Consider the following 12870-nt stretch of genomic DNA (forward strand, 5'->3'; position numbering starts at 1 on the left):
TATCGGTACGCATTTATACCGACTAGCGGAACCGGTATCGGCACTTTTCTTCCGAAAAATGACTTTCAACATAATCACTTACTATAATTATAGAGACCATAATAATTATTAGGGTCAATTATGGAATTATTTCCTAATTCTCATATATAATTAAAATCCTTAAAAATGTGGGGTGAATGTAAGAACCCGCACCGTTAATTAAGGAAAATAATTAATTAAATGTGTGAAATTAGGAAATAATTCCATAATTGACCTTAATAATTATAAGAAGGCTTAAATAAATATAGAAAGTGATTAAGAATGCTATCCCGAAAAATTATAAAAAGTGTGTATATGTCACTAGAATAATATATAAGACTTGTAAAACAAGTTTCAAGTGAAAATAATGAGAACTGGTGCCAGAACTAATACTGGCTATGGAAAAGCGCGTACCGGAAAGGTGCTGCGAAAAATAAAATAAAAATATGATAAATCTTAGAAAAATGAGTAGGTTCAGAATCCTAAGTTTGGGATTAAAATGCTAAGCGTAGCAATTAATGCTAATATTGTGTGTTTAATGACTTAAACCTCTATAAATACATAACTTGGCCCAAAACACTAGGCACCTTGCATTCCTACGTGACTTGTTGGGGTGGCTGATCAGTTTGCTACTGTTCCATTGCTCTCTTCCATTTTTCTTGACCAAAAACTCAACCAACTGATCATTCTCTTGGTTGCTTCTTCACTTAAACACCTTGGGTGGGTGGGAACTATCATGAGGAGTGTGTGGTGAGCTCCATTCTGAGTTGGGGTTGCTGTTTTGGGAGGTTCTTTGGGCTGAGTTCCTTGCTTGGGTTTTAGGAGCCATTTTCCTTGGTTGTGGAAGCTTCAAGGAGCAACCTTTGTGAAGAGAGAACCATTATGGTGTGCCATTTCCGTGCACCTTCTAAGTCAGAACCTTTGAGACAGTTTGGAGAGCTCCAAGAGCCATTGTTGCTCTGTTTTGAGCTTGGGTAAGTGTTAACAATCTTTGATCTTGAGTTTTAATGATTAAAAGAGATGTCTTAGCATGTTTAATGAATTAAACAAGTAGCCACCCAGTATATGAACCTAAAGAAGTGTAAAAATGCATGCTTGGACGTTGGAATAAGTTAAAAACCCAATCTTTAGAAGGATATCTCGCGAAATTCAGAACTGCATTCTGTCGCGAAATATCCGGATATTGATATCCGGATATGCCCCCGACAAATATCCAGATATTCTGAGTTTTCGAAGAACAGTAGCTGCACTGTTCATACAGAATGATGTTTGGGGTTTGTGGACCCTAGACTGGTTAAGTTGAGCTTCTGTATTGATTAGTTAAGTCAGAATCTAAGTGATTAAGGGCTTGTGGCTTTGTGAGAAGCCTTAAGACATGAAATGTAAAGGAAAGACGTTGTCCTTGCGTCTTATACTTGTTGAGTATGATTTTGATATGATTGTTGGTCCAAAACAGATTGTGATTCTGCTGTGTTTGGGCTTTGAGATTGGTTGGACTCTTGGCTTAGATTGTTAGCTTGCAAGGTAAGCTTTCGTGTCCTCGGTTTAGTCATTGTTGGTTTCACCATGTCCCATGGGGGTATGGTTATATGCATGATGTTGTTTTCATGATATATTGATTTGTTGAAATGCTGTTGAGCTGTCATATGCGAGTGCCTTTATGATATGCATGTGGTGTTCCACCTATACGGTAAGCCTGAGTATGTGGTACATATAAGAGGGTGAGGCTGTGGGTGAGGTGCAAGCGATGTTTCTTGTACTAACTGTAGGTAATAGACGTATTCCTGCATTTCTCTGGCCAGTAGAATAGTTATAACACACATGGCATGAATATCTGTTGCACTGCATTGAGTTTTGGAACTTATACTGTTAAATGCTTTTGAACTGATATTGCACGTGTAAGTGAGCTTGGGGTGGAAGATCCTTGAGGACCCCTTGTCTTACTGAGATTTCTTGTTTAGAGATCTCACCCCACGTTTGGGGACGCTTATTTCAGGTTCAGGTAACTTGGGGGCTGATGCCTCTGGCAGAGGGAGGTCGGAGCTCAGTTGATGATTATTGCTGTTTATATGCTGTCATGTTTGGATGCTGGATATATCTGCTGATGTTATGTTTTTAGCTTACTTTTAGTATGTTGCTGTTGTTGAGACTTCTGTTGGGCTTGTTGTCTTATTTGGGTGAGCATGAGGTTTGTCCATGCCACTTTGATTTCTGTTATGTTTAAGTTATCTGAGTTGTATAAACTATCAGTTAAAGTGGCATGGGGTTTGTCCATGCCACTTTAATTAAAAAATATCACGATTCATGAAGAAGTAATTATATGGTCTAAACAGTAACTTCAGTCATCATAACCACAACTAACAAATATATATAGATTATAATTTATACATAATCGATACATTATTTTGCCGTGTGAAATTTTCCAAGCTCAATACTGTTAACACAGAACCTAACCTACATAATGCAACATTAATGGTAAAAAATCTTTTTAACCCAAAACTTTAAGGCACTAGGTGATTTATATTAATAATTTTATATCTTTTTAACACTAAATACAGCATAAGCAGAACCAACCTAGATTCCAAATTTGTTCTTTTTCACTTCGGTGTACCGGGTTCTATCATTTTTGTCACTTCAACCTTTGAACTGGAAAGAACAAACCCAAAAATAATATGATTCAACCTCAAACCCGTTTGAATGTAACGGATAATAGTGGAGCCCGAGAATTGATGTGTCTTCGAATTATAGGAGCTAATAATAAACGATATGCTTCTTTTGGTGATATTGTTGTTGCTGTAGTAAAGGAAGCAGTACCAAATACGTCCTTAGAAAGATCAGAAGTGATCGCAGCTGTAATTGTACGTACTTGTAAAGAACTCAAACGTAGTAACGGTATAATAATACACTATGATGATAATGTTTCGGTTGTTATTGACCAAGAGGGAAATCCTAAAGGAACACGAATTTTTTGTGCAATCGCCCGTGAATTGAAATAGTTAAATTTCACTAAAATAGTTTCACTGGCACCCGAAGTATTATAAAAAAATGAGACTATGATAGATAGATATATCTATATTAATATTATTTAATATTTCATAAAAACCCAATAAAAAATGGAATAAGAAAAAACATAGAGAAAAGAGCATGTTGATGATATGGAAAGTCAAGGGCAACCATAATTTTCGTTTATCATGGGTAAGGATATCATTGCTGACATAATAACCTCTGTACGAAATGCTGACATGAATAAAAAAGGAACGATTCAAATACCATTTACTAACATTACCGAAAACACTGTGAAAATACTTTTACGGGAGGGTTTTGTTGAAAACGTCAGAAAACATAGGGAAAGCAACAAATATTTTTTAGTTTTAACTTTACGATATAGAAGAAATAGGAAAGGGTCATATAAAACTATTTTAAATTTAAAACGAATCAGTACACCCAGTCTACGAATCTATTTGGATTATCAACGAATTCTTAGAATTTTAGGAGGGATGAGGATTGTAATTCTTTCTACTTCTAGGGGTATAATGACAGATCGAGAGACTCGATTAGAAAGAATCAGCGAAGAAATTTTATGTTATATATGGTAATTTTTCTGATATACGAATTATACGAGAACCTTCTATTCGTTTTTTTTAAGGAGGGGGTACAATTTGAAATTCAAAATGGAAAATGTAATAAATAAACATTATTTTCTTTCATTAAATAGATTTGCGATTAAGTAAAGGAATGATAAATATGATAATAAGGGCCTTTGCTCATAAAATTTGTGAAAAATGTCGATTGATCCGCAGGCGGGGACACGTTATAGTAACTTGTTCAAATCCGAGACATAAACAAAGACAAGGATAATATTTCCACAAAAAGAGGACTTTTATTTTTAAAAACCAGATGCACAAATAAAATAAATTTAGATTAAAGAAAAAATAGTGCCGGTACTTGTGGATTCAAAGGTACACAGAGGGGAACACCATTTGCAGCTCAAATCGCAGCAGGAAATGCTATTAGAATGGTAGCGGATCAAGACATGCAATGAGCAGAAGTCATGATAAAAGGTCCCGGTCTCAGAAGAGATGCGACATTAAGAGCTATTCGTAGAAGTGGTATAGTCTTAAATTTTATACGAGATGTAACCCCTATGCCACATAATGGATGTAGATCTCCAAAAAAAAGGTGTGTAAAACTAAAAATAAACATCGAAGAGATTTCAAATTGCCTAACTATTGAATCATGGGGTTATTACCAAGTGGCCATATAAAATAGAATTATGCCAATCAAACAAATTATGCCAATCAAATGAAAAAGCGAGAATATGATATATGATTACCTCATACCGTTGCCATTTGGGAGTTAATTAATGAAGTTAATTAATTAATTATATGAAATTAGAAAATAATTCTATAATTGACCCTAATAATTATGTTGAGGCTCTAATAATTATAGTAAGTGAGTAAGAATGCTGAAAGTCGCTTTTCGGAAGAAAAGTGCAGATACCGGTTCTGCTAGTCGGTATAAATGCGTACCGAAAAAGTATCCCGGAAAATTATAATAAGTACATGATAATTACTAAAATAATATGTAGGACTTGTAAACCGAGTTTCAAGTCAAGATAATGAGAATTGGTGTCAGAAACTGGTACTGGCTATGAAAAGCGCGTACCAGGAAGGTGCTCCGAAAATTATAAGAAAAATATGTTAATTCTTGTAAAATTGAGTAGGTTAAGAATCCAAAGTTTGGGATTAAAAGGCTAAGCGTAGCAATTAAAGTTAATACTGTGTGTTTAAATGTTAAGTGGCTATATATAGGCTTGTTAGCACAAAACTTAGGCCATAACACATTCTCTACGTGAGTTTGGGGCTGGCCAGCTGTTGAGTACTGTTCCATTATTTTTCCTCTTCCATTTCTTGATCTTTGAGGCAACTTCCTTCACAAATCCTTCTCCTAAACACTTGGTGTGAGTGAGAGTAGCTTTAGGGCTGTGTTGTTGACCTTCTTCTGAGTTGGGGTTGCTGTTTGTGAGAGTTGGAGGGGATGTCCTCTTGAGTGGAGGTGGTGAGAGTCTTGTTCTTGGCTTGTGAAGCTCCAAGGAGCTCCCTTTGTGTTGAAAGGGCCAAGCTTTGGTAGCATTTTCGTGTACCCTTCAAGTCAGACTTGGAGAGGCAGTGTGTTGAGCTCCAAGAGCCTTTGCTTCTCTGTTTTGAACCTTTGGTAAGTTGTACCAACCTTGGTCTTGAGTTTTCTTGCTTAAAGATGAAGTCTTGGCATGATTAATGAATTAAACAAGTAACCAACTGTCATATGAACCTCAATGAACCTTAAGATGCATGTTTAAGCTTCTGGAAGTGTTAAAAATGGAACCTTGGAAGGATATCTTCGCGAAATGCAGAAACTGCATTCTGTCGCGAAATATCCAGATATTTGCCCGTGGAATATCCAGATATTGATATCCGGATATGGGAATCTAGATATCCGGATATTGCCAGAGTGATATCCGGATATTGGATCTCCGGATATTGCCTGTGAGATATCCGGATATTGCATATCCGGATATGTCCCCGAGGAATATCCAGATATTCTGGGTTTGCGAGGAACAGTAACGTACTGTTCATCCAGAACTGATCTATGGGTTTGTGGACCCTAGTTTGAGGAAGTTGAACTTCTGTAATTAATTGATATAAGTCAGATTCATATGATTAAGGGCTTATGTCTTGTGAGAAGCCTTAAGACGTAAAACGTAATGGAAAGGCGTGTCTTAATATTGTATGCTTGCGGTGCATGTTTATTGATATATTATTGGTCCATAACAGATTGTGAATCTGCTGTGTTTGGACTTTGAGCTGTGGACTCTTGGCTTTGGGTGTTAGCTTGCAAGGTAAGCTTTCGTGTCCTCGTTTTAGCCATGTTGTGGTTCCACCATGTCCCATGGGGGTATGGTTATATGCATGTTGTGTTACATGTTTTTGATATATGAAATGTTGTTGAGCTTTATGTGATAATGGCTTTTAATATGCATGTGTTGTTCCATCTTGACGGTAAGCCTGAGTATGTAGCGTCATACAAGACGGTGATCCGGGGTGGATGCAAGTAGCATCTTGCACTATTTGTGGGTATTAGACGTATATAAATCCTGCATTTCTCTGGCCAGTATAATAGAATTGACACACATGACATGATTATCTGCTGCTTGCACTATTTTAGAAATGATATTGATGAACTGCTTTTCAACTTATATTGCACATGTAAGTGAGCTTCGGGTGGAAGATCCTTGAGGACCCCTTGTCTTACTGAGATTTCTTGTTTAGAGATCTCACCCCACGTTTGGGGAATTCTTATTTCAGGTTTAGGTAGTATGGTGACTGATGCCTCTGGCGGCAGGAGGCCAGAGCTTAGCTGATTATGATATTTATGTTGTATTGGTGTCATAACTGGATGGGATGCAGTTTATGTTTTCTTCTCTTTATGTTTTGAGTTGAGACTTATGTTGGGCTTTGTTGCCTTATTTGGGTGAGCATGGGAGTTGTCCATGCCATTATATTGTTAGTACTTTTGAGTCGAGTTGTATAAACTGCTAGTTGGTTCGGTTTACGTGTTGTAGTTTCGTGACTAGAGACATATATTATGTTATTTTAATTAATGAGGTGTTTCAGTTAGCTGTTTTATTGCAATTGCATACATGCGATGTTTTATTAATTGATTAATAAGCAAGTTGGTAACGATAATGACTTCATAATTGAAAAGAAAAAGATATTCCACAATTTTTAATTAAGCGCAGCTTAATACGATAGTATGATAACATTACCGGATATATACGGGGTGTTACATTTATGGTATCAGAGCAATGGGTCGAGGGGAAAGCCTGTATGTATTGCAATAGCTAGGATGTTTTGCTGTGTCTGTCTTGTGTGTTTACTCCGTCGAATTTTATTAAGATAATGCATATGTAATCACATTGCATGGGCCTGATCAACTCATAATTTGTGTAACTTGTGTAGAGTCATGGTAAGGTCCGGGAGAACACAAGAGACTTCTGAGGATCAACCCGATCCTATCCTGACTGCATTGGCTGAGATGCAGGCGGATAGGTTAGCCGATCAGGAGGCCACTAGATTGGTCAACGCGGAAATGATGGATGCTGTTCGCAAGGCGAACCGGATAGCCGCAGAAGAGGTTCGTGAAGCGAACCGGAGGACCACTGAGGATGTCCTCGAGGCGAACATGATGATGATGAGAGTCATGTTGGAGGAGATGAGGGCTGGTCCTGCTGTAGGCCAGTTACCACCGCCACCACCGCCGCCGCCGCCGCCTCCACCTAGCAGAGGTGAAGATTAACGACCCGTTTGAATGAATTTTTTTTTTCAAAAATTGCATTTTATAAGTTAAAAGATATATTTTTCACTATAAGTTATTTTAGATTTCTATTATAAAAAAAGAAAAAATTACAGTTACTTATATAATTATATATAATAAATAAAATTTACTGAAATGTAGCTAGGGCTCCGACCCTACCTAAGCATAATGTGGTTCCGCCACTGATGGGCAAGAAAACAAAAAAAAAAACCGTCTAACGTCCAAAAGAATGGCTCCACACAATGGCGGAGCCAGAATTTAACTTTAATTGGGGCAAAAAATTTGACATGTCAAACATTTATCATAATTACACATACCTTTTATTTTTTAATAATATAATATATGATGATTTATATTATTCATTTAAAAACATATTCTGAGATCAATTAGAATAATGTTTGGTTCATTACTTATTATGTTGTGGGAGGAAAGTGAAATTTTATGTTTGAAATGTTTGTCGAAAAAGTTAGTGCATTTTTATATGTTTGCTCTGATATATAATCAACGACAATTAGGCTGCGCATGACAATCATTCTGATTCCTGACACTGTTTCTGAAAAGGAATGATTCTTTTCTATTTCTGTGCCTTGGAACAATTCTGAGAATCAGAATTACGTTTGTTAACATATTTTCTTTTTATTCCGAGAATCAGAATTACGTTTGATAACACATTTTTTTTATTCCGATAATCAAAATTACGTTTGATAACACAATAAAAATCTATTTCTTTACTTTTGTTTATAGATTTCATCAACTGTATAAAATTGCAAATGACAATAGATTTTAACCGAAATACCAAATTTTATATTTAAAAAATTATATAAAAATTTATAATATTTTATTATATAGTTTTTTTACGACAATTCACATTTTTAACTATTATTTTTCAATCGTCTTCACAATTCACATTTTTTTTTCTCATTCCCTTGACCATTTTATTTTTTAATATCATATGCTAATATATAGTTGTCGGGATAGGATATTGTGACACCCAAGTTATGTTACACCCATGTGACACCCAGTCAATCTCACCGTTAGATCGCTTATGTTGATCCAACGGTTATATTTATTTCCATTTTTGTATGATCATGATTTCCCAAATTTAATATTTTATATTTATTTCTACCTTTGTATGGTTATGATTTCCCATATTTAATGCTTTCACTTTAAATTTAGGAAATCATGACCATACAAAGATGGAAATAAATATAACCGTTGGATCAACATAAGCGATCTAACGGTGAGATTGACTGGGTGTCACATGGGTGTAACATAACTTGGGTGTCACAATATCCTATCCCATAGTTGTCATGCCTTAACCTCATCTTTGGATTGAGAGGAGAAAATGGAAAAAAGTTTTTAAAGTTTCAAATCTTTTCTCAATTGACTCAAGAGAAGAAAAATAAAGCAACTAAAATAATAGAAATCAAAAATTAAAAAAATTAGCGTCATCTCTTTCTTAATCTTTTCTCTCATTTTCTTCCATGTCATTAAAAATTTATTAGGGCCGTTTGGATGAATTTTTCTCTCTCCTGCTTTTAAAAAAAGCAAAAGTCATAAAAAAAGTCAAAAATCTATTTATTTTTTTAAACTGAAAATTTTAACTTCTAAAAATAACATAAGTCAAATATTTTTTCAAAAACTAAATATTTTTTAAAAATCTAAATAACTTTAACTTTTATAAAAAGCACTTCTAAAATAAGTAAGGTATAATTTTTTTTTGAAAACTCATCCAAATAAACACTTATTCTCGTAGAAGTGAAACAGAGCACTTTTATTATTATTGTGAAGGAATGGAAACACCCATTATCAAGTATATATTATTTTATTTTTAAAAAATTCCTGATATGAATTAAGATAAATCAATTAAAGGAAATTCAAGAAAAACAAAGTGAGGTATTGGATGAAGGAAATTCCTAAGATAGAAATTAAATAGAAATTAGGGAACAAATTAGGGAGAAAGTCAAGAAGAATATCAGAAAATTATGTAAGGAAAAAAGTCCAGTTTCGTTAATATGATGACAATATTGAATGGTAATTAACCTGGTATTGACCAATCATAAAGGGAGAATAAATACCAATGATTTTCAGAATTCAAATTTGAATTACCATTTCAAAATCCAAGTTAAAGTTATTTATTAGTATTTTATAACAACTCCTACTTTATGCATGTTCAATGTTAATATGATGACAATATTGAACGGTAATTAATATGATGAAAATGAGAAATGTGTGTAAGGAAAAAATCCAATTTGTTATTCCCATGGGATTGGCGTATCGGATTGGATCAAAGTTAAGAGCAATATTACAAAAAAAGCTTTTTATCTTTTTTTTTTTTTAACTTTTCAACAATTTAAAAAATAGCAGAGGTGAAAATTAAGGACTTGTTTGAATTTTTTTTTCTTTCAAAAACTGCATTTTTAAGGAAAAAAATATTTTTCACTATACGTTAGTTGCGATTTCTATTTTAAAAAAAGCATAAATTGCAAAAAAGTCAAACATTTATGTGAAATTTGTTGACTATTGAATGGTAATTAATATGATGAAAATGAGAAACGTGTGTAAGGAAAAAAGTCCAATTTCGTTAATATGATGACTATTAAATGGTAATTAATCTGGTATTGAACAATATAAAGAAGGGAATAAATACCAATAATTTCCAGAATTCAATATTTGCGTTACCATTTCAAAATCCAAATTAAAGTTATTCATTAGTTTTTTAAAACAGTTCCTACTTTATACACGTTCAATGCTTTTTCTTATATAATTTGACGATATTCATTTTTTTTCTTACTAGTTCATTATTTTTCTTACCTAATTTGACCCTGTTGATTTTTTTATTCCACTGATTGAGGAAATTTTTTAAAATCGTAATCAAATACACCCCTTGAAATAGTGACGCACGCAGGAGAACATAAACTGGAACATCCTATATTATATTAAAGGAAACAACATTAGCTAAGCAAAAAGAGTGTGACTCTCAGAGAGTACCCGTCTTCTTTCTTTCTTTTTTCTATGCTTGTCGTTCGCGCATTCCCCTAAAACTTTGATTGCAGATTTTTAGGGTTTCAGTCCCTGATTGAGAAACTACGTCGTAATAGTTTCCCAATTTGTGACTTTTTTCTCATTGCTTATACTCTCCGCAACGCATTACAGGATCATTGGTTGGGATTGCGAAGGTTTGTTTCTTTTTCTTTCTATGTTCTGGCATCTTCTTTTCTTGTCTTGCAGGGGTCTCGTGATGTGATGGCGCTTTTTGGCGCCATTACGTTGCGAGAAAGCTTCGGGGTTCGATTTACTTTCTTGAAGTTTAATATTTGTGTTTGGATGCTTTCCTTGTGGTTTTGCGTTCATTCATGATCAATCTGACTAGAATTCGTTGACTGATCTTTCTCTATTTTGACTGCAGAATTGTGTCTTGCGGCAAAAATCGGATTTTGCACACTGGGTACGTGATCAACACAAAGATTGGTGTTGCGTTGGTACTTTACTGATAGATGCTATGAGGATGAAAAGGAAAGGAAGTGAGTGTGACGAGTCCTCGAAATTGACTGACATTTTGAGATCCAATCATGGGTCTCCGTCGTCCAATTTTGAGACCCATTATTCGATGGAAGATTGTTCGAGGTTGAAGAAGAGGTGTAGAGAAAATACTAAGATAGACTCAGCTGGTTCCTACAAGAGTAGGGTGGCGGGTTTTGCCACTGCTCCTCCTTGTGGGACATTGTCTCTGATGACCGTGGGAAGAGGCCTAAAGAGGAAGATAGGTTGCATTGACGTGGCTACCCAGATGGGGAGGAAGAACAAGATTGAAGATGATTATGTTACTGGGGTGAGGATCGGGCAAGGAAAGTATGGATCTGTTTCGTTGTGTAGGTCTCTTGTTGGCGGCGCGGAGTATGCGTGTAAGACTCTGAAGAAGGGGGATGAGACTGTTTACAGGGAGGTGGAGATAATGCAGCACTTGTCTGGGCATCCTGGGGTTGTGACTCTGCTGGCAGTGTATGAGGAAGCTGATTGCTCTCATCTGGTGATGGAATTGTGCTCTGGGGGAAGACTTGTCGACCAGATGTTTAGGGAGGGCCCTTGTTCTGAACAGCGGGCTGCTAATATACTTAAGGAAGTGATGTTGGTCATCAAGTATTGTCATGATATGGGAGTTGTGCACAGAGATATCAAGCCTGAGAATATTCTGCTTACTGCTTCGGGGGAAATAAAGCTTGCTGATTTTGGCCTGGCCATGAGAATTTCTAAGGGTAATATGTTAAACCTGTTTGGATGATCTTCTTTTTTTGTTATCCTATGGTATATATATGTGCTAACTTCTATGAATAGAATCCTTACACAACCTTCCTTGTGTAAAATTCCATCCTAGTCATTCTGTTAATAAAAAATGTCTAGGCAAGTTTGAAGAAGTTCATCATGATGAGCTTTCAACTGAATTGTACTTTACTAATGTTACCCTGTACATAGGAGTAAAAATTGGAGAGTTCAAATGGTCATCTCCCTTAAGTTTACTATGTTCAGTATTCAATTAAATTTGCTAGCGGTCTAAGAATAAGAGGTCCTAGAGAAAATGCTTATAATAGTTTGAAGCTAACCATTCATACTCTAAGGTCACTTTGTTTAATTTTTAAGCATTTAAAAATATCAGTAATTCAATTGACATATATATAAATACACACACATAAGTAAAAGATACATACATGCATACATGAGTAATTTATGCATAGCCTCATTGTCTAGAAATTTGCATTGCAGGTCAGAACTTGACGGGTTTGGCTGGGAGCCCTGCATATGTTGCACCAGAAGTGTTGTTGGGTAGATACTCAGAAAAGGCGGATATATGGAGTGCTGGAGTGCTCCTGCATGCTCTGTTGGTTGGTGTTCTTCCATTCAAAGGGGATTCACAAGAAGCAGTTTTTGAGGCTATTAAGAATTCCAAGCTAGAGTTCCAAACCGGGATGTGGGAATCAATATCTAAACCTGCACGAGATCTTGTTGGGAGAATGCTGACAAGGGATATTTCAGCAAGGATAACAGCTGATGAAGTACTTAGTAAGTTTATGGTAGATTATTAATGTTTTGTAGCGTGCTTTATCTCTCTTCCTCAATGATGAATACACCAAAGACTAGTTGTATTTGGTCTGATTTTTTGTTTTTTAATCTTGAAATAATTAAAATTAGAAATTTCCAAGTTTTGTTGAAAAGTATCTTTGCCTTTCACATGAATTCTTAATAATTAGAAGGATTGCCTTGTTTTGGTTGGGATAACAGTGGTGGGAATCTGTTAATTCTCACATACTTTTGTTAGTTTTTATTATGTGTTCTTCTATGTGGTTACAACTTTGTTGCTGCACCTGAACCTAGGTTAGGAAGAAACAGGATGGATGATGGGTTCCTTAATGAGCTTTCAAGCCTTTCTTCATCATCTGAAAGTTGCAATTCAGAATATCATGATGTTTGTGTGTGGATTGATGCACTTGCCAATGCAATTTC

General features: G+C 35.3%; 1 protein-coding gene across 1 annotated transcript; it reads left to right on the top strand.

The window, feature by feature from the left end:
• Nucleotides 1-10527: 10527 nt before the first annotated feature.
• Nucleotides 10528-12422, top strand: LOC133294606 (serine/threonine-protein kinase PEPKR2-like; the record flags this gene model as incomplete). Its single annotated transcript, XM_061493308.1, has 4 exons — nucleotides 10528-10550; nucleotides 10603-10659; nucleotides 10781-11627; nucleotides 12133-12422. Coding segments are annotated over 4 exons (1217 nt in total), but the record flags the coding sequence as incomplete, so codon positions are not given.
• Between the last annotated feature and the right edge of the window lie 448 nt (nucleotides 12423-12870).

Source organism: Gastrolobium bilobum, unplaced genomic scaffold (assembly GCF_033153095.1).
Source record: "Gastrolobium bilobum isolate Gb01-03AN ecotype WA unplaced genomic scaffold, APGP_CSIRO_Gbil_v1 utg373948, whole genome shotgun sequence".
In the NCBI taxonomy this organism is placed as follows: Eukaryota; Viridiplantae; Streptophyta; class Magnoliopsida; order Fabales; family Fabaceae; genus Gastrolobium; species Gastrolobium bilobum.